We start from the raw sequence: 22,133 nt of genomic DNA, 5'->3' as shown, positions 1-22,133 counted from the left end.
TATAATTAGCAAAAATTCTCATTGACATTCATTCGTACTTCTTTATCAAATACAGGAGAAAACGCTGACAAAATGGCTAAATGTTTACGAATTGGTTGGGTTGTTTACCACGTTGAAATGGATATAAAATTTCGCGATTCCATTGCAGCTATTGGAGCTCGAGCATATGAGGCTTTACGCAAGCGATGCCCTAGATCTGGTGGGTTAGGTGTATTGACATCAATTCCATACACAAAAACGGTTCTGAACGAGCTGAAAAAACTCATGAAAGCTAGCGAGCGATCATGTTCGTTCGGAAACCGGTTGTAGGCTTCACGCATCGCGTCCTCCAACGTCAGAGCAGAGGTTAACCCGTAGGGGGTTGATTTGTTTACCAGGGGTTGAGTATGGAAAAGGGTTAAGCTTTTTTGAGGCTAATATTTTGTAGTACGTAAACAACGACGTGGCATCCATGGACAAGTTGTGTTTTTGCAGAAGGTGATCACGCAAATTACGGTCAACTAAAAATGCAGAAACTTATGAACTGCGGGGACTAAATGTCCCATGCTTTCGAATCCACTTTCAGACTCCGAGGAAGAGGACGTCAATCAGTTGAGCGAAACAAACATAATTCTATCTGTTTACACATCCAGCTGTGACGAACTAAATTGATTTTTTCACTCCCTTTTATACAAAACAAAAAAGCCACCCAAACCGAGTGGATTTCAATTTTTCCGTTGTTGTGCCTTGTTTTACACGCGCAGGGCATTGTAATATTTTTCCCGATTGTCCTCCCGTTTTGTACCGTCCCGTCAATCATAGATAATTCGATAATTGCAATGTTGAAAATTGATTCTACGATAGCATCACGCGCACACATGCCATTACGCATTCATAGGTGTTTCACCCACACTGCGGTGCAGTAAATTTTGGACGTACACACCTTCCACTGCGTTTCATTCATTTTGGGCAGTATCAGAAACGCTTGCCATTAGTCGATCGCTATCGCAAAAGTCGTAATCCTGTAGGGCTTAAAACATCACCCAAGCTATGCTTTCGTTGACATTGGTGCCACATGGATCCGCGAGGGCTGCAAATCAATACACAATCTGCAAACGGAAGGCTTACCCAGCCGTTATCAAACCACTCGAGCGAACGATACGCAAATCAGGCATGCTCCTGTTGGATGTTAACAGCAGTAAATGTCACTGTTTTGGTCACACAATGCATTCACGCAACCAAGTAGGCTTTGGAGCTCAATGGCGGCGGCAGCATGATTGTCAATCGAAGGGTCCCGAATGTGCCTGCTCATTGCGATCCCTATGAAACTAGGAGGGTCTCCCTCTCATGGCCTGCTACGGTTGGTTCTGATAAATACCGCGATTATCTCGCGTACGACCGTGCCGTATCGCACTGTTATGCCCTCGCGGGTGGTTTAGCGCCGAATCTCACGGATTCCTTCAATCAATCGGTCAGTGGTCGTGCACCGGTTAGGTTGGCAACCAGAGATATACCTCGACAGCACCACGCGTGGTGGGTTTGGGTTTTTTGTTGGTTTTGCGCGCGACCATTATCGAATCAAGTGCTGCCATCTTCTAGGGATCCCCTAGCCGGGTTATTTGTTTTTTTTTTGACGAGGTGCGCAATGATAAGTGACAGTGATATTCGGGACTCAATCGCCAAATACACCGACGTGCCAAAGTGATCCAGTGTGAGACGTGTTCAAGGAAAGTCCTACAAAAACAGGCTTTCGTGTGTCCGGGACTCGCGAACGGGGAATTTAACCCCACAAACTGGGGGTGAACTTTTGGTGATCTACGACGAGTGCTGCGAAAGGATCACGCTACTGCTGGAAGGTCCTGCAGAACCATGAAGTCCAATCAGCTTTGTGGCATTTCCTGCTGGCATCCGGCCTGGTTGCAGCGATATGCCACCCCAAGGTCGTTCATCGTCGTGTATGGATTTTTGGGAACCGTGCAGGCCATGGCATACATCTACTTTGTCATCACACTCACGACGCTGGAGAAACGATTCAAAATTCCCTCCTCAACGACAGGTAAGGAGTGCGCAAAGAAAAAAAAATGAGCAGATTTACGAAAACACGTAAAAAAATCGCAACAAAAAGATTACAGTCACCCCAGCGCCATAGGACGAGGAAGTTCGCTTTATCGCGGGTTTCGTGCACAGGATAGCCCCTAACGGCCAGTCGCCTATCAGCTACGACCGATCGTCTTTATCTCTGACACGTTCGCAAGACGTCTGGACCGCGATTGATATTGCTTTGTCGAAGCTCTTGGGAACTCTCGAGAGCTTGCCACTTGTTACGGTCGGTGATAATGGTTTATTATGTGGCCGCGAGCCGCACATGGCGCACATTCCTTCCATCCACCGGGAGCTTTAAACTCTCTTTGGCATTAACGGGTCGCATATTGTTTTATGATGCTCTTGTTTATCACCAAAAAAACAACTGAAATTACCTAAAACATACGTCTAGAGGACAAAACCGTATGCTTACTGTCCTGGCAGGAAAATGACCTCAAACGCGTCCACTAGAAACTAGTAAGTCAATAACCGTAAGATAATTGATAATAGATGACCTCCATCGGTGATACCAAAGTACACCGATGCTTTATCGGTATGCATGTTCAATTACTGCTCTAACAGGGAACATTCAGGCACTGCTTGCCAACCCAATTCCCGTTCCTTTCGAAGTCCCTAACGCCACCATTGAATTGGTTAAGTGTACAAGTTACGCACTACGCGCGTTAATCCCGGTACCCAGCTCCTAGCACTTATCGCTTCCAGACTTGTGGACCTAGAATATAGTGCTCGGGCGGGAAAACAGTACACACTGTTATCGAACCGTAAACAGCTGTTTCCAATGGTGTCTGATAAAAAGAAAATACTTCCGTACGCAAGGTGGAAACACTTGTACTACAATGGATGTTTTGCTCTCATTGTGCTCGTGCTCCGTTAGTTGTCCTGTAGAATTTTTCGCGATGGCTGGTATTGAGGTATGAAAAGAAAAAGAACCCAATCTAATCCATGCCGATCGCTACAAAGTAATAAGCAAACGGATTTGGCGCCATTTGATTGACCGCTATGGCGGCTTTATTAATTGATTGATTGCAATGAGCAACGATTGTCAGCCGTTTGCGCAAAACAATATATGGCTGCCTTTTTTGCCCTGCTTCTACTCCTCCCACCGTTATCACCACATCCCTTTGAGCTTCCGTCCTCGTGGATTCCGATTTGAACAGGCGGCCGTTAAGTAGGCGGCCATTGACATGCGTTGCTATAGCACTTGAGTCTTGTTGCATTCGCGTTTATACTTGCAGGTATCATACTTAGTGGCAACGAAATTTCACAGATCCTGCTCTCCCTCATCCTTTCGTACGTCGGTGGCCATCGAAACCGTCCACGATGGATCGCATGGGGTGTAGTGTTTTGTGCCCTGTCCTGTTTCATCCTCGCCCTGCCACACTTCATCTACGGTGCCGGTGATGAAGCGCTCCGTCTAACGAAGGAGTACATTCGCGAGCGTGAAGAGGACGAAGCACACATCCGGCAGCACCAAAACTACACGATCATGGTGAAAAGCACGAACCGGCTGTGTTTGGATACGTCCTCACCGAAAGAGTGTCTTGAAACGATATCTGTCGTACCACTGGTGTTGATCTTCATGTCACAATTCGTGCTAGGTATTGGTAACACACTGTACTACTCGCTTGGGCAAACCTATTTGGATGATAACACGAAGAAAACCAATACTCCGCTGATGTTGGCATATGCGTCCTCGTTGCGTACTTTCGGACCGGTTGTTGGATTTGCGCTTGGTAAGTAATGCACGCATGTTGGCAAATGATTGCAGTTAACTAATGTGTTCAACTTTGAGCAGGTTACTTCGCGCTGAAGATTTACATTGACCCCAGCAAAACGCCGATCATTGACAGTTCCGATCCTCGGTGGCTTGGAGCATGGTGGTTGGGATGGATTCTTCTCGGAGCCGCCATGATCGTGTTTGCCTTCCTTATTGGCATGTTTCCTAAGGAGATCCCGAAGAAAAGCAAGCCAGCGGGATCGGCCGATAATCGACCACACTCTGCCGTACCCGTGATACTTATGAACGACGCCGAAGCATTCGGTATGGAGAAGGAAAGCCTCAGCAAACGTCAGCAACGCACAGTGTCGGAAAATGCCATCGAATTCACGGAGAGCATCGTAGAGTTTCCCAAACTGAAAGGTTAGTGGAGCCGGTCGTCATGATCAGAAGTAACAAATAACGCGAACAATCTTGATTTTTTCAGATTTCCCGATGGCTTTAATGCGTCTGCTGAAGAACAAGCTGCTCATGTTCAACATTCTGTCGGGGATATTCTACATCCTCGGTTCGAGCGGGTATATCACGTTCCTCAGCAAGTACATCGAGGTGCAGTTCCACAAATCCACGGCCAATGCGACCGTTATAACGGGTCCAATCACCCTGTTCGGTATGGTTGCCGGTTTCCTCATATCCGGTATCGTCATATCAAAGAAGAAACCTTCACCGAAGAAACTGCTCTTCTGGAACGTGATCGTTGGGGCCGGCTACATGGTCGGTCAGATTTCCTACCTCTTCCTCACGTGTCCCGACGGTACAATGCCGCTTGTTCAGGGCAGGTTAAACCTCACGACTGACTGCAACAGCCATTGTCACTGTGATGGCATCCCGTACAGTCCGATCTGTCAGGAAGAGACTGGAATTACCTTCTTCTCTGCCTGTCACGCTGGCTGTGAATCGTGGCATACGACCGAAAAGTACTACGATAGCTGTTCCTGTCAGAATGAGAACTATTCTCCCATCACTAAGCTGCCTTGGGAGCGATCGACGAGTAGCATGGCACAGTTCACAACACGTACAACGAATCCTTACTCTTCTACGACTTACACATCTGGTGAGGTTCGTGACACATCCACAGCTAGTTGGCTGAGTTCCACCACAACTGGCACGGTTTCTCCAACGCTCGATATAGGCACGATAGCACCGGAACTATCCGACAAGATAAAACTGCTCGAAGGGAGCGAACCACTGGTAAATTATACGCTAAATCGCGGGCAGGATCATCAACAGCAGGACGGCCAAAGTCCGGAGACTACCCTCGAAGAACATGCGAGAGAGTCAGACAATACTGATGCGGTGGAACACGTGGATACACCTTCACCAGAGCATGAGACTGGTCCTTCGACTTCAAATTCTGAACCGTTACGAAGAAGAAAACGTACGATCGAGTCCACCAGCACGGAAATGCCTTCGACTGCTGATGCTAGCCCGCCTGATAGCATCCTGTACTCAGCCAAGCTAGTTCCTGGAGCATGCATCCAGGGATGTGCTTTAGGTTTCTATCTCTTCTCAATCATCTCGAGCATCATCAACTGTCTCGGGGCGTCGGGAAGGATCGGTAATCTGCTCGTCAACTATCGGTAAGTACTGACACACCTGAAAAGGTATTGAAAGTGATTGCTGCATCGTGTTTTTTATTTGTGTTACAGGTGCGTTTCGAAGCAGGACAAATCATTTACCCAGGGCCTGATCCTGATGATGATCAGCCTGTTCGCGCTCATTCCCGGACCGATCATTTACGGACGTATCATCGACAGTACGTGCTTGGTGTGGACAGAGGAGTGTGGCAAGCGGGGAAATTGTCAGCTTTACGATCAAAGGCTGTTCCGATATTACATCAACATAACGGCATTATGTAAGGGTTATTTTCTCACCATAGCGTGTGATCTATGTCCTTTTTACATTCCCCAAATTGATCGTTTCTGCAGGTCTGACATCGGTTGGTGTATTTTTCGATGGCCTGGTTTGGTGGTACGGCAAATCGCTCGACTTGTACGGTGATCGAGAAATGGCGGAGCAACAACAGCGACAACAGCAGAGCAACAAAGTTCATCCTGAACCGATCAGCAATCATGCGTTCAAACATGATACGTGATACGAAACCAAGATGCATCAGCGCGTCATGTAAAGTTGTACCCGTAAGCCGTACGTGTTTGTTTTACTGTATCGACACATAGGTGATAAGAAAAATATTTACAGCCATTCGCGTTTGTCTTTATTGTTCATGTTTTTTTTTTCACGGGTAGCGTAACGCGAAGAAACAAGGCAAACATAATGCACTAGGGCTGCGAAATGGGATAAGGTCGCTGAAATGAACGACTGCATATGCATGGTGGAGTACTGAAATAAATGCATATTCGTAATACATTTGACTTTTTGTAGGTCACACAATATTCGGGGTTTTATAAACAGAAACAGCTTCGAAAATAAAAAAATGAATATTGACTTTGTTTCGATTTGTTTGGTTATGTTAAGTAGCTTAAAAATGGCTGCCGAACAAGACGATTTGATAGCCAGTGTCAGGTGTCCTTATTAGTCATACAGCGTTTTTTTTTTCTAAACAACTTTAGTCATTTTTTATTGTAGTAAATCTCAGTTTACTAACTGAGTTGACTATTTGGCATTTATTTTGAACGAACTACTATTTGGGAATGCATTGTAAACGCACTAATAACTGCAATAATAACAATAATATTCGGCATTTATCTTTATTCAAAACGATTTATTGCAAGTTCTACGAGCGATTGCACAATGTTTGCACTTGCTTCATTGTAAACGATCCACGGCAGCCTGCAGTATTCCAGATATAGTATCACTGGGCGCATTCAAAAAGATATAAAAAAACTTTTCTCTTCCCCATTGGGTGTAGTAACGATGCATAGTATGTATAAAAAAACTCGTTTTTAAAATATTTAAAAGGTATCAATACCGTAAAACATGTAGAAAAATGTTTCAATCGCCACTAAAAACTATCAAAAACATTCAACAGAACAAAAGCATAACATAAAACGGTGCAAAAAGGTAATAACATATCTACGGCTAAAACGACTAACGGAATAAAAGAAAATATGGTATTTTTCTTCACTCAGCGTCGCGATGATACAAAATAGGACAGTATTTGTTCCCAATCATCGTCGATCTTTTCCGACTAGCTTCAAGAGGGCTGTATTTTTCTCTCGAACCGTACACCGATAAACGAGAAGCACATAGGAGCTTCATAGTACGGAATTATATATGGAAACTGAGCATCAAATCCTCAAGGCGATTTAAATTTGCTACACTAGCGGCACCAAAGCTCATACAAATGATCGTAATCCGTACTGGTGTTGCGGTGGAGGACGATTGTTTTTATGCTTTCGAAATTCGGCCGCTCGGCCAACCGGCTGTATTCCTAGCTTTTTCGCCTTGGAAAGGGATCGCCAAACCTGCAAGCATTTTACGGAAAGAAAGATTTAATTTAGGGAAAATGGTTTCAGCCCAGGAAGGCGAGTCAACATCATACCTTTATCTCGTAGTCGTCGCTGGTCGTCACAAGCATTTCATTGTCACGCGGATTGAAGGCGACACTATTTACCACGTCTTCGTGCTGGTACTTGGACAAACATACACCATAGTACCGGTCCCAAAGATACGCATGCATGTCTTCGGCACCACTGCGTGAGAAAAAAAACAATCGAAACAATCACGTTTACCGACGGCGGTACAAACACGTCAATCCTCACCTGGCGACATAATTATCACAGACGTCCAGAAAAATGAAGAAACATTCCGTGTTCGGTGTGTACGCCTTGTGGGCGCGAAGCATTTTGCCCACTTTTTTCAGCGTCATTAGATCGATCACGTGTATGTCGATCTCTTGGGCTATGGCCGGGGGGTCGAGCGGATTTCGAATAACGCAATTTTTCGGCCAAGGTCGACTGTTTACGTACAAATAACGATGGTCCGGACTAAGCCCCATGCCAATGATGTGCCCGTGCAGGTCGATCAGCTTGTCCACCTTATCAAAACGATTGGCCACCGATTCATAGTTCCCCCAGTTCGGTTCCGTCGGTGGGTCTTCGTTCTGTAAGATATACTGCAGGCGGATTTCTTCCTCTGACATCTCGGCCATAATTACCTGCATCTCGCGCTGTCGATCCCGCAACGCTATGCGTTCCCGGAGCGACGGTCCCAATTCGACGCGCCTGGGAAAGTTTACGCTAGTAATCCGCTTGAAGCCGATTTGATGCGGTGTGTAGGTTTTCGAGCCAGTCGAAAAGATCAGATACTTCGGGCATATGTTCTCCAAGTCGTCCTCTCCCTCCGACAGCTCCTCGTCATCGGCATCATCTTCGTCATCCTCGAGACAATCATCAGAAGATTCATAGTAGGATTCTTCGTATTCTTGCCGGAACTCGTCCAAGTATTGTATTGGGCTGACATAGTCGGACTGATCGCCGACCAGCAGTTGATAAGGTACGTCCTCAGCAGCTAGACGGTCTTGGCCTTCATAAAAGACAAACACCCAAATGCGTTAGTGTGCTATGCGCCGAAGCAGCTGGAATGCAAATACTCGCCATTATCCGCACCATCATCCGGATCTTCGTCGGAATCAATGTCCTGGTTCATCTGATAATGCGAAAGCGGATTACCCGCGCGACGATCGCCCCTACTAGAACCTTGCTCTTCATCTGATGATTTCTGTTGAGATTCGCCAGTGTCATTGCTGTTCTCCGTTTTGCCGTCCTTTTCATCACTCAACCACGGACAGTTGGCTACCGTAATAGCGCGGATTGAACTCGCATTGCGATTGTAGAATTTGTACATCAAATTCCGCACCGGCGTGTGTTCCGAATCGATCTCTTGGTTCGCTTTATTTAACCACAGCATAGAAGAGCTGACCAGATGCGCGAGCCATTTCAAATCACCCGAAAGCAGATGTTGATCACTAAACCAGGTGCCAAAAATGTCATACGGTCGATTTGTCACACGGCACTTCAACTTAAATCCATCTGTAAATTAAAACAAAAATCGAATGTTACAAAAAACTTTGTAAGAATAATTAAAAAATTTAGTTTAATTCTAATTCTAATTGAACTAATTAAACGATCACTTTTCAAAATAGTTTGAGTGATGGAGACGCCTGGTTAATGATAAAATGGTCATCAGATGGTTCAGCTGGTTTAACATGACGTACATGGCGGTTGAGAAATTGACAACAAAGAAAGCTATGACCAACACCAGCAAAAATTACGTCAACTATACATAAAAAATGCACTTCTCACTATTTTACCCCAATAATCAACACTAACTGGTGGAGATGATCATGTTTGGTAGAAGTCTACCGATCTACCGAAACCCATCACTTTTAAAAATACATATTCAATCAGAGCTACTTAACTTCTGCTACATTTCAACGACCGTATCACCCACCTATACCACACAAAACCAAGAAATACTAATAAATACTAGTACTTAATGGACCCAACACCGAAGTCCATCAACCATCCCAGAAAATTGACGATTTACGAATGCTTCTAACGATTATTAGCACTACATTATTTTAAAACCTAACTAACACATAGTAGCTCACAATTGCACTATTATCAACACGAAAGTTATCAGTGTTAAAGGCGCCCTTTGAAAACCAAACACACATGACTATCAAAAACTTACTTTGCACCGTGAACACCGCTATCTCGCCGGAAGTGCTGTGCGGCGAACCAAAGTGGACCCCGGATACTAGCAACAGGGTGTCGCTCTGATTGAACTGGGAAAATTGTGTGTATTTCCAGCTAAGCTGACGCATATCGTACGAATCTCGTATCGTCGAGGGATATGCCGAGTTCCATACCTATGAAGGACATAAGAGGTATTTCGTCAGTTGGCAGAAGCGCAAAATTTAAAGCAATATACGTACGATCACGAATCCATCCTTCGAGCAGGTGGCAAACATTTTGCCATTGTGTGAGAAGCTAACGTGCAACACTTGGTGCGAGTGGGAAGTCAGGACATCCGTCATAACCATCGGCACGTTGTTCGTTAAACGACGGTACTCAGCTCGCCAAGATTCCGCGCCTGTCGTGGGAGGTGATAGGAAATAGAAATAAATAATTTCACCCTTCGCTACCCTTGCCCACAGCGCAAGTGAAGCTGGTTTGTTGCGTAGTAGCATTATTGACGGGATCGGTCATTATGTCACCAACGTCAATTAAACCAGCTTTTCTCACACATTCGGCATAGCCAGTGGGTCCGCGCACTCACCTCTTTTCAACGGAATCGAATGATCTACATTAAACTCCATCCGGAAGTACTTCCGCCACAGGTAGTCATCTTTGGACAGCTTGTGCCACCGTTTGCAACACTGACCAGCGTTGAGGACATCGCGCGCTTCTAACTGCAGGAAAATTTTCACGAACACGGGCTCAGGAATAAACACCCAGCAGCTGTTGTCCATGTACAATTCGTCGTCATCCTGCTCACTGCTGGTGCTACAGGAACTGTGTGATTCCATGCTTTCGCGAGCTCGATCATGCTGCATTTGCGTCTCACTGCCATCGGCCATGGGCACATCGTCGTTGGCTTCCGCCATGGAAACCTGATCGTATGTACACCCCCGCCGATACTGTACGCACGAGTAGAGGAACTTGTGCCGCGCACTTTCACCGATGTTTGGCTGCTGCTACTGGTTACTTTTTCTTTCGCTCGTTTTCTTGAGCGTGATTGATATTTACGCAAAGTGTAGTTACACTAGTTTGCACGAACACATGCGCGAGTCCAGAATAACATAACACATCAGAGCATTTTCTAGATGCAAACCCTAGAAAGACACCTTTTTGTAAACCAATCGTACTTTTTGCAATCAACGAAAGCTTCTTAGATGCGCGGGGGAAAAACTTTTTGCTTTTGTAACACCTTCTCCAATAAATTTGAACTGAGGTGAGACACCTCATACCCTGAAAAAAAATTACGTTTAGCAAATAAAAATAATCACTGACAACTGAGTGCTGTTCGTAAATACCACTGCGACTAGGTTTATGAGCTACACTCGAAAAGTTAGATGGAACGAAAGTTCCAGATACTTTTCGTGCAATACACGCGCCGTGGTTGAACTTTTCGATTCATGCTGTGCCCTAATCTACTTTAAAATGTATACATGCTGGCTTGGTTTTTAATACAGATTTTCTCAATTCTTATGTTTCAACGTTTTATTGCAATCATTGAAATCATTCAGGAGTGAGAAGTGTAAAATACGTTATTTGTGAGACAAATTTTGTTCAAGTAAAAAAGCACAAACATTGACTACTGATATCATCTTTAATTACATGGTCTCGATAAATATGAGTACAACAACTTTGTCACTATGACAGGTAAGATGATATGGCATAAACCTTTTATTTCGATAGACTCATTTACGATTAACGTTAACAAGCGTAAATCAACTTGTGAGAATCCCGCGTATACCTATCTTGTATTCAATCTCATACAAGACCAGCTGAATTTTTGGTATTTATTCAAAAAATTTAAACAACTCTTGAATCACGCACGATCAACTATTGTGATCTCTGTCCGGTTTATGTGATTGAAATTCGAAAATTATCAACTCCAGCAATCATTACATTCAATAATTCTTCTTTTAAACATAAGCTGCTCAATATAACTGTTCGTTCAAAGCCAATGGCCCAAAATCGATCCGATTTACTTAATTATCCTGCCAAAATGGCTAAATAAACAATTAAAAACTAAAGTCGAAAAATACACGAGTCACAGGATATACTACATACAGGTAAATATATTAACAATAAGTTTATGTACAAATATGCTCCGAAACGTAATGTAACCTTCTGTTCTGCTGCAATTGGATAGTGAAAAAACGTAGCGTCCTTGCTTAATTTTTTGTAATAAGTGTCAAAAGCAACCAAACCATTATCGAATGAAAATCAACTTTTTCTAGCCAAACGTGTACAATTCTATTCTCCGGCGGATTTTGCCGATGGTTCTCCGGAACTGCATCCTCTCGCAGCATCTGACGGCCCATCGACGTCATCGGAATTGTTCGTGTTCTCATCATCGTCATCACCGTCGCTCCGTTTCGCAGGCATCCGAGGGGGTTTTTGATTTTTCTTCTTCAGCTCAACGTGCCCGAAACAGTGCTCACACTCGTCCTCACTCTCTGACGAGCTTTCACCGAAGGCACGCGGTTTTACGTAAATACAGCAGCATTTAGATTTCTTTTTGTTCATGTGTTCATTATCCACGGTTCCGTTCGTCCATTGTACCTTTTTGCCATTGCGTGGTTTCTGCAGTCGTAATCGCAATACAGGCGGTTCCTAGAATAGAAAAATAGGTGTTAGATTGCCTTCAAACGCTCAGCAATGTCATATATTTGGAGTACACTTCTAATCACGATGCACATTCGTAAATTATAGCTGCAATCAAAACTGTCCTCTTCGATTACTCTACTGCCGTTTGTCAAGTTACTGTATGATTTTATCTTTTCTTAAAAGCTCTATTTGTTTCTCTCCATACCCAAGCAACCCGCTCAGCACCTCGTTCGTGTGCTGGCCCAGCTGGGGGGGAATTGACATGATTTCATTCCGAGCTTCACCGTACACTACGGGCGGACCGACAAGTTTCACCTTCCCGGCCAAAGGATGAGGCAACGTCTTCACCAACCCAATCGCCTGCACGTGATGATCCTCGAAAACCTCTTTCATACTATTGATAGGACCAACCGGAAAAGAAGCTACTTTGAAAATGTCCATCCATTCCTTGGAGGATTTGCGTTTCATGACATCTGCAATAATTGCAATCAGTTCCTGTCTGTGACTGACACGTTTCTGATTACACAAGAACCGTTCGTCTTGTGCCAGCTCCTTCATTCCCAGCAGATTGCAAAGTGATGCAAATTGTGCATCACTTCCGCATCCCAGCGTGATGAAGCCTGTCTGAGTTTCGAACGCCTCATACGGCACAATGCTTTCATGTGCGGTGCCCCAACGTTTGGCTTCCTTTCCGGCATTGAGATAGTTGCTAGCCACATTTATTAGACAGGCTACTTGAGTAGAGAACAAGTTTACATCTATCTTCTGACCACGGCCAGTTCGGTGTCGCTGCAATAACGCAGCAAGTATGGCACCATGCGCATACAGCCCAGTGGCAATGTCCGTAATGGCAATACCGACTTTTGCCGGGGGTCCATTTTCACTTCCTGTGATGTGCAACAATCCACCCATGGATGCCGCGATGACGTCGTACCCGGGTTTCGATCGGTAAGGACCCTCGGAACCGAATCCCGTGATGGAGCAGTACACGAGACCAGGAGCAATCGTTTTTATAGTCTCATAGCCGAGACCAAGGCCATCCAGTTTCCCAGGAACGTAGTTTTCCACCAGCACATCGCACTTCTTGGCCAACTCGTAGATTATCTCACGGCCGGTTTTTAAGTTCACGCAGACGCTTTTCTTATTTCGGTTCGCGGCCATGAAGTACACCGAATCAGTGGAATTGCGCATGAACGGTGGTCCCCATTTGCGTGATTCATCTCCTGCGAATGGTCGCTCGATCTTGTACACCTCCGCACCGAGATCTCCCAGCACCATGGTACAGTATGGTCCAGCAACGATGCGCGTAAGATCGAGAATTTTTATGCCCTCCAGTGGAAAACGATCCTTTCCTGTTGCCGATGAACAGAAATGCATCCGGTTGGCCCCATCACGGACCACAGGAAGCAGACACTTCTTAGCTAGCATATCGAGATTGAAACAAGATCACCCTCCAAATCACGCGCACAGTAGATAACCAAATGCAAGAAGAAGGGGTGGGCTGAATAAATTTGAACGCATCACCAAGTCGCACAAACAGCGGTAATAAATATTTACCAACACATCCTGATAAAAACCGTTTACAACGTTCGCTTTTACTTGCCTGGGTGCTGCTTGTGCCGGGAGTGGACTCATCCTGCAGGATGGTTTCCGTAATACTACGGCTAATACCGGTTGGCGTTTCTGCACTCATCTTTTAAGGGAAGGAACAGCAGGAATGTTTACCTCCCACGAATGTACGCGTTTCGCTAGAACGAACACAATTTCTACAATTTTCTTTAACTATTTTTGCACTTTTTGACGTTTCCCTTGTTATGTTGTTAAGCCAAACACACGATGGTGTGGGTGTTGCTCTGTTCACTCCTAAACCGCCAGGTTAGCTAAGGTGCAAATGACGAGTTGCCTAAGTAAAAAAAACCCTGTTTGACGTTTTTGCTAGCGTGAACTCTCGAAATTAGACTTGGATAATGAATATGGAAAAAAATACGATATGAATAGCAGTACGTTATAAATAAGTTTATTCAAAGTCAGTGTTCTTATGAAAAAATGTCTAAAAAATAAGATTCGCCGTAAAATAAACATAGTTTGATTGACAAATCACTTTCTTCATTTTAAATCTTCAGTCACTATTTATTCGATCCAGTTTTTGTGCTGCAATAAATAAGAGACGTTTTAGAAGTACGAAGAAGATATAAAAAACTAACATAATACAATTAGCATCGAACACTAAGAAAAGTGTCATTTGATTTTTTTAAATTAGGTTCACCTGCTACGACCATTCCCAAACCTGGTACTGTACCAGCTGACAGTCTGTCAAAATACGGCTGTTTACCAAAGCGTTTGCACATCGTGTAGGTATCGAAAAGTTAATAAAAAATTGATACGTGAATTGGTTCAACATCTACGGCATTTAGCATAGACCGTAGAATAAAGAAACAAGTTAGAAGAGCATCCACACCAGAACTCCTGTCTACTTGCAATTAGTTCCAGCTTAGATTGTGATTCCCTAATTGTGTAGTGAAGTCCCAGGTAGTTGGATTCCCAAGGTGTACCGTGGCTTAACCTAGCAGAAAAAGAATAAGAAAACACAGCGTAAGATCGTAATCCCGAAAGGAAAAGAACAGCATTTCTCAAAGAAGAACCTAACCAAGTAGTATTGCAGTCGCATCGTTTTTTTCAGTGCCATCGAGGTGCAAATAGCTTGAACACGGTGATTCTACTCAATTCCGCTCTAACCTGCGTGGTTGTAGTGGGCTAGCATCTTACATACACGTTTTTTCTGTGCGAAACCCTAACACGATAGTAAGCGATCAAGACGCCGATCGCAGCTGAGAAACTGCACCGCAGAAGAAGCCAAGCTTCGGGCTCAAAAATTGCTCTTCGGTCGAAAAGGCAGCAGCCCCCTCGTCGGAAGTTGGTCCATCCACCATTTATGGACCTCCCGAGGAATCTGCATGATTGCTACTTCTTCTACTATTCGACATGTAAAAAGGGGAGCAACTGCGAGTATCGGCATGAGCCGGCTGCACTCGGGCACGAGAAAACCTGCAAGATGTGGGCGGAGGGTAAGTGTTACAATCGCACTTGCACCATGCGCCACATGAAAATCGAGAAGCCACGCTCGGCCACACCGTGCTTCTGGGAGGACCAACCGGGCGGTTGCCGTAAGCCGCATTGCGTGTTCCAGCACAAGATCCCGAAGCCCGCTCAGCCGACAACGAGCAATGTGGGCGTACCGGTGCAACCGGCGGCTGCAGCTGCCGCCGCGAACGCTGCAGCAGCTCATCTGATGCACTCGACTTCAACTGCAGTTGTGCTGGATTACAACTATGCAACAATTTTGCCGAGAATCATCTAAGCTGCAGTGTCAGCTGCCATTGCTTTTGCGCAGAGTGTGATTGTGATCGCTACGAGAATGGAAAGAGCACGTGCTCTTTGGTTTGTACCAGCAAGCGGAAACACTTAGGATGATCACACCGATGCGTTGAATTACGGCATCTATGCTGCAGGTGTGAGTGGGTGCGCGCCTATTTGCATAGCTTGTCATCCTGGCCCCGTGCACAGGATTGCGTTTTCTCTCCATAAAGTCCATCTGTACTTTGGGACGCTTTACATAAAGTTTTGCATTTTTTCGAAGGTTTTTGGGTCATTCTCCAGTTTGTATTTATTATATTTATTTTTTTTTCTTACCACTTTTCTTCTTTATTGTTATTAATACCACCAGAAACACATACCAATATATCATGGCAGTTTTACTAGGCGTGTCTAGTGGTACGAACAGGCGAGTAATGTAGCTGGATACTGCTTATCGGGTCGCCATTTTTCTTTGTTTGTTAGAAATGATGGAAGAAAGTATAGCAGAAATGGATGAACTATACGCGCATGAGTAGTACGTATGTGGCGGAACTAGCGCACGTTCAATTTGAATACATTAAGCAACAAAAAAAGAAGCAAACTGCATGAGATTAATCCTGGCGTGCATGATTTAAATAGTGAAGTCAACTACTCCTGTGTGGCAATTTTCGTTGGAAATAGATAACAAAGCGTGTGCCCACTCACACTCATACTATTGCAAATAGCGAAATACAGTCGCATTAATTAGTAGTTTAGAGTAAAACTTTTGTTCACATTGTTTCCCACTGTTGTTATACTCATTTGCAATGAAACGTATAAAATGAAATAGATCAATAACCTTTCAACAACTTGTCTTGAGCCGCCGATTAGTCGGATCCATAATTTTGTTACATTTCGGTGAAGGTTTGTGATTGAAAGTTCCTTATGCAGCAATGCGAAACATGAAGGAAAACAAAAAAAATAAATAAATATATATAGATATAGAACCGGTGCAGGTGATAAAAAATTAACGAAGAAGAACTAAGCCACAAACTAAACCAGAGTAGTTGGCAATGAACGAGGGAATTCATTGAATTGTTAAAGAAGCAAGGTAATCACCGATTCTCTGGCATTACCAGGACATTTTTGTTACATAAATTAAATGCTAGAACGCAAGCTGAGCATGAAAAGTGTTCTGTTACAAACGAAAAGAAAATGAACATACTAGTAATCAATCTGCATCTGTGGAGGGTACACCGTTAGTGACGGAACTGGAGTGGCCGGTACGTAGAAAGAAGAATATGTTAAAACATTTTAAAATAATAGTAATGTGATCACCACACAACAGAGCATGCAAGTGCAACAAGGACAACTTAAATCGAGCGCTGCTCGCAATAGCACATACTCTGAATATTTTTTTTAAATCATTTACGGCATACACGTTACTCGGAGTGCAGATGGATAATAATTGCTTGTTTTAAGTTTCGTTTGGCCGTCATTCTATTACGTTGGTGAAAAGCCACTTGGAAAAAAAATCTCTATTATCTTATTATTACACGAATGAAAGTAACAAAAATATAATATTACCTAGCAAAGGTTTCTTTCGAATTTGTATTCTGAATTGAATGCATACCATGAATAAGAGTTAAACGGCATTGAGCGTGAGATAAACTGGACTATAATCGCAAATTTAAACGTAATAAACAAATAATCAATGGATTCATTGTGGTGTTTTATTTGTACGTATTTTATGTAGCCATATAGTTTTATACATGCCGAACAATGGTAATAAAATCGATTAGTAATTTATTCTACTTTATTATCTTGAATTTTAACAATGATTTGAAACCGGTGCTTGATTTTTATGATAATTCTTAAAAATGTTCATTTTTTTTCAACAAATAATCAAACCTATCACTTGCTTTCAATCACTACTTTACCTATTTACTACGTTACTACTATTCATCGAACCATTAACAGTAAATACACATGTTATGCCTTATTTTTGTTTTATTGGCTATCAGGTTGCATAGCATAGACATGAAAAGTGCCTAGAGTAGATCTTTACCGGATAATGTCACCTATAAATGACTACCGAATAATCGAGTGGGAAATTGTTGTTTTGTGCTGTTGGCTTTTCATTTGACAGCAGCATGACATTATTGACATCAGCTCTAGAAGTTTATTTTTCTCCATATCGCGAAATTACTTGCTCGCCTCGGCGATTGAGCCGAAAGAGAAAAAGTTTAGTTTGACTAGAAGCTTGCTCGAAGTGAAATCCTAAACGATGGCAAACGCACTTGTGCGTATTAATTGCATGCCAAAGCAACAATTGGGTAAGCAAAAATCATTGAAATCTGTAGCTGTACCAATTGTAGCATGTTTTGCGTCGCTACAGCAGCAGTGTAAATTATGTAATTTTTCGTAATATACAATCTTTTCCAAAATGCATTACAGCTGCGTTAGTGCGCGGTTCAGCGGTTGTGGCCAGTTGCAATAATCAGCAGGTCCGTCTGCAGTCGGCTCAGGCATCCGCACCTCCGCCGCAGACGAAGACCAAGTTTGGTCCTCTTGCTGATCAGGATCGTATTTTCACCAATCTCTACGGACGGCATGACTGGCGCCTGAAGGGTGCTCTCAAGCGAGGTGATTGGTACAAGACGAAAGAAATTTTACTGAAGGGCACGGACTGGATATTGAGTAGGTTTATTGATCTAATGTTACATTGCACGTACGTCGTGCTAATTCGATTGTTTCTTTCTTCCAGACGAAATGAAAGTTTCCGGCTTGCGTGGCCGCGGTGGTGCCGGGTTTCCCACTGGTATGAAGTGGTCGTTCATGAACAAACCCTCCGATGGTCGCCCCAAGTATCTTGTCGTGAATGCCGACGAGGGTGAGCCGGGAACTTGCAAGGATCGTGAGATCATGCGCCACGATCCGCATAAACTTATCGAAGGATGCCTGATCGCAGGTCGTGCGATGGGTGCCCGTGCCGCTTACATTTACATCCGCGGCGAGTTCTACAATGAGGCATCAAACATGCAGTTGGCTATCGCCGAAGCGTACCAGGCTGGTTTGATCGGAAAGAACGCCTGTGGTTCCGGATACGATTTTGACGTTTTCATGCACCGTGGTGCCGGGGCATACATTTGCGGTGAAGAAACGGCGCTTATCGAATCGCTTGAGGGAAAGCAGGGAAAACCACGCCTAAAGCCACCATTCCCGGCTGATGTCGGTGTTTTCGGCTGTCCGACGACGGTGTCCAACGTCGAAACCGTGGCCGTTGCACCCACTATTTGCCGTCGCGGTGGAGTTTGGTTCGCCGGTTTTGGCCGCACGCGTAATTCCGGTACGAAGCTGTTCAACATTTCAGGACATGTTAACACACCGTGCACGGTGGAAGAAGAGATGTCCATTCCGCTGAAAGAGCTCATCGAGCGTCACGCTGGCGGCATTCGCGGAGGGTGGGACAATCTGCTTGGCGTAATACCCGGTGGCTCGTCGACGCCAGTCATTCCGAAGTCAGTCTGCGAGGACGTGTTGATGGATTTTGATGGTTTGGTTCAGGCGCAAACCTCCCTGGGAACCGCCGCAATTATTGTGATGGACAAGTCTACGGACATTATCAAAGCCATTTCTCGTCTGATTATGTTCTACAAACACGAGAGCTGTGGCCAGTGTACGCCGTGCCGCGAGGGAATATCGTGGATGAACAAGATTATGCACCGTTTCGTGGCCGGCAATGCTCGTCCTGCCGAAATTGACATGCTATGGGAAATTTCAAAACAAATTGAAGGACACACTATCTGCGCTTTAGGCGATGGTGCAGCTTGGCCAGTTCAAGGTGAGTTTGTCGGACGATTGGATTGGAATTGTATATGCATTTTTTTACTGATTCTTTTTGCTTTTGATAATCTCGATACAGGTCTTATCCGACACTTCCGCCCGGAAATTGAAGCCAGGATGAAGCAGTACGAGCAGAAACAAGCTGCTGGAAAAAATTAATTATCAGCATATCTTTCTCCTTGTGTCCATACTTTGCCGGAGGCACTGCTGTAGTGATTCAGTGACAACAAAATCTAAACAAGCCAGCTTAATTGGAAATGTTAATCGAAAATCTTGTTTATGATATAAGGCATAAATAAATTTCGTACGGTGTTAATTTAACTGTCTCACATATTAAAACATTATATTTAACGGTTAAATTATTTTATTTTAAATTCTTCAATCAAAAAATGTTGTAGCTAATCCAAAAACCATCAAGGATACATAATCAAACATAACGTTCACAAATCTTATGCTTGCAACTTGAAAGAATAATTGTGAAAATCTCCGTTTTGCTTTTCTCTCAATAATATTTCTTTACCTAGTTCTGTATTTCTACATTTTTAAATATTTTCCATTTTCCCTTGTCTTTGAAAAAATATTTTTTTAATTTTGAATATTTTGTGTGCCATGATCGGAAAACAGAATAGGGGAGAAAACATTTGTTGAAACGGGAGGGTTATCTACCAATTTACCGAATTTTGATTTTTGACAGTTGTGTATTTCTTCAAAGGCACGCCAAACATTTTGGCCACCGAGCCTCAATAATATCACTGATGTCCAATAATGCGGGGTCATTTGTGCCTCATGCAATGATGTCAAAATTATAAAAGAACGTACATAATCATCAATTTTTTAACACACATCCCCTTTATCAATTGATGTTCAAGCTCGTAGAAAACAAAAGATGTAATAATTACATTTGTATTGGTCAATTTTTACACTCATCATTTGCGCCTGAGTTTTGACCGTGCTTATCTTATAGTGTGCATCTTTTGAAAAAAAGGTTTCGATCGAGCGAGACGAGAGACAGCCATCCATATGCCAGAAAAAGAAGTATGATCGTTCCGAACCTCGTTGGAGTACCGAACAGTGTGGAAGAGAGATGCCGACTGAAACGACACTTGGCCAAAGCGAGATGACATGCAACAGTTTGTAAGAGTTTCGGGTTGTCGCTGGCTTAGAATCGTCCGTCTCGCATTTGAAAATGTTACGCGAAATAAGCAGCGCGGGAGCGGTTTTCTACTGCAGGCTGTGAATGAAGTGGTAAACATACGCGAAAGGTAGTGCGTGCAACTGGTGCAAAATGCCATCGCTTGAAAACGGCATTTGAAAAACGACTACGAACGTACGCTGTGCGATACAGGACCGAGTGAAATAAGCTTTGTTCGAACAGAAACAAAATAATGATACAAGTTTTTAAGTAAACAGCATTTTACAAGTTTGGAGCCGCAAACCCATCGAACACCAAAATATAGATTATGTGAATATAAAGTGCGGTCACAGTTAAAAGAAATTGTGCCAACGCAACAAAATGACGCCCGGAGAATGGATACCCAAGCATTTGTACAAAATATCGCCCAATGAGAGTTTACCGTCGAGTGCTTCATGAATGGGTTTGTTCTTTTGTATGTGGCCACACAGCGACCCTGAGCGGATAAGCTTTGTGAAATTTGGCTACGATACTCGGATGTGTAGCTGTGCCTGCCATCCCTTTCTTTTCCCGTGTGTGCCAGCCTGTAGGAATTCCAAGAGCCAACTCCACAAGGTGCAGTTGAACCCGGTCGTTTTTTTTTTGTTAAAAATTATCAATGATTCCGGTTACCCCGGTGTAAGTGACGGAACGCTTGCCTAGGCGAATGTAAGAAAAAAAGCGAGCCATTCCCTTGTATGGGGGGCAGCACCCGTTGAATCGCGTTGGTCATTGTTTCGCGCAGTATGCCTTGCTCGCTTTTGCCCTCTATATTAAGCCACGCACGCTACGGAGAGGGTTGTCGTTGTCGTCGTCGGTACGCTGGAAGAAGTTTGTTTGTGGCGAACAAATAATGGTCGTACGATTGCCGGCAGGAAGAATGTGAAGCACTGTCGAAGAAGAAGACAGGGGTAAGGACGAAGGACCCACCTAGGATTTGCACGCGTTCTCTTTTATTACGCGTTTAGAAGTTTGTCCTAAAGGCAGGAGGCAAAAAGAATACGAGCGTGCGCGCGTGAGAAAGAGAGCGAGCGCGTGAGTAGAGCGTATGTGTGTGTGTGTGTGTGTGTGTGTGTGAGCAGGCGCTGGTTTGAAGCGATTGAATTGTTTCTTTGATTTGCAATCACATAGTCAGTGTCTTTCGTTGCGATGCAGCTTGGTCGCAATCGTGTATTTCTTGGGTGACGCGGTGTGCACAAACTGCTGTAATCTCTTACTTTTGCGACGCAAATAATTGAATCAGCCAAGCAGAAGGTGGTGTTTTCTGACGTGTGTGTTTGGTGGACAAAGAAGCTAACGGAGAAACGGAGCGAAGAGAGCAAAACGTACGATCCATGTGAAAACATCCACAGGCACTTGGCAATATGAATGGCCCAATTGATGTCCCGCGGTCCGTTGCATGACCTGTTTCGTGGCGTTACCATGGATACGGAAAGCCCTCTACGTTGCTACAGTATGTTGGAAAACACCTCCCAATAGTATGCGGCATTTTCGCATCGGACAGGTTTCACCACGATTTTCTTTGATGACTGTTCATTGCGGGTCAAAAATACAGTGAATCAGTGATTAACGTCTTCACGAATTTAGATACCCGGAATTTCGCCACCTTCTTGAAGTGTAG

General features: G+C 44.0%; 6 protein-coding genes across 7 annotated transcripts; 3 read left to right on the top strand and 3 right to left on the bottom strand.

Annotated features, from left to right (window-relative positions):
* The first annotated feature begins 1,848 nt into the window (after window positions 1–1,848).
* On the top strand, window positions 1,849–5,972 carry LOC128725325 (solute carrier organic anion transporter family member 74D). Its single transcript, XM_053819058.1, has 6 exons — window positions 1,849–2,035; window positions 3,318–3,815; window positions 3,878–4,222; window positions 4,287–5,439; window positions 5,509–5,714; window positions 5,788–5,972. Exons 1-6 carry the CDS (start codon window positions 1,849–1,851, stop codon window positions 5,952–5,954), a joined length of 2,556 nt encoding a protein of 851 aa, XP_053675033.1. The 3' UTR covers window positions 5,955–5,972.
* A 582-nt stretch (window positions 5,973–6,554) lies between these two features.
* Window positions 6,555–10,430, bottom strand: LOC128723657 (F-box/WD repeat-containing protein 5). Its single transcript, XM_053817419.1, has 7 exons — window positions 10,103–10,430; window positions 9,759–9,916; window positions 9,515–9,692; window positions 8,428–8,850; window positions 7,582–8,344; window positions 7,362–7,512; window positions 6,555–7,284 (listed from the first exon to the last, which is right to left on the bottom strand). The coding sequence occupies exons 1-7, from the start codon at window positions 10,428–10,430 to the stop codon at window positions 7,156–7,158; spliced, it is 2,130 nt and encodes a 709-aa protein (XP_053673394.1). The 3' UTR covers window positions 6,555–7,155.
* Window positions 10,431–11,612: 1,182 nt separating this feature from the next.
* Window positions 11,613–13,855, bottom strand: LOC128723640 (E3 ubiquitin-protein ligase PPP1R11-like). Of its 2 annotated transcripts, none has more exons than XM_053817400.1 (2): window positions 13,766–13,855; window positions 11,613–12,168 (listed from the first exon to the last, which is right to left on the bottom strand). In XM_053817400.1, the coding sequence occupies exons 1-2, from the start codon at window positions 13,853–13,855 to the stop codon at window positions 11,809–11,811; spliced, it is 450 nt and encodes a 149-aa protein (XP_053673375.1). In that variant the 3' UTR covers window positions 11,613–11,808. The 2 variants fall into 2 exon arrangements, with proteins under 2 accessions (XP_053673375.1, XP_053673376.1); XM_053817401.1 differs by lacking the exon at window positions 13,766–13,855 and adding an exon at window positions 12,234–12,326.
* On the bottom strand, window positions 12,233–13,590 carry LOC128727566 (succinate--hydroxymethylglutarate CoA-transferase). Its single transcript, XM_053821492.1, has one exon. The coding sequence runs from the start codon at window positions 13,588–13,590 to the stop codon at window positions 12,316–12,318; it is 1,275 nt and encodes a 424-aa protein (XP_053677467.1). The 3' UTR covers window positions 12,233–12,315.
* A 1,239-nt stretch (window positions 13,856–15,094) lies between the features above and the next one.
* LOC128726456 (zinc finger CCCH domain-containing protein 11A-like) lies at window positions 15,095–15,735 on the top strand. Its single transcript, XM_053820270.1, has one exon. The coding sequence runs from the start codon at window positions 15,095–15,097 to the stop codon at window positions 15,518–15,520; it is 426 nt and encodes a 141-aa protein (XP_053676245.1). The 3' UTR covers window positions 15,521–15,735.
* Window positions 15,736–17,726: 1,991 nt separating this feature from the next.
* LOC128722543 (NADH dehydrogenase [ubiquinone] flavoprotein 1, mitochondrial) lies at window positions 17,727–19,662 on the top strand. The gene is made up of 4 exons (XM_053816213.1): window positions 17,727–17,831; window positions 17,953–18,195; window positions 18,263–19,339; window positions 19,421–19,662. The coding sequence occupies exons 1-4, from the start codon at window positions 17,783–17,785 to the stop codon at window positions 19,498–19,500; spliced, it is 1,449 nt and encodes a 482-aa protein (XP_053672188.1). The 5' UTR covers window positions 17,727–17,782; the 3' UTR covers window positions 19,501–19,662.
* The last annotated feature ends 2,471 nt before the right edge of the window (window positions 19,663–22,133 follow it).

The sequence above is a fragment of the Anopheles nili genome, chromosome 3 (assembly GCF_943737925.1).
Source record: "Anopheles nili chromosome 3, idAnoNiliSN_F5_01, whole genome shotgun sequence".
Lineage (NCBI taxonomy): Eukaryota > Metazoa > Arthropoda > Insecta > Diptera > Culicidae > Anopheles > Anopheles nili.
The sequence above is the reverse complement of the archived record's forward strand: the minus strand, read 5'-3'. Positions and strand labels throughout refer to the sequence as shown.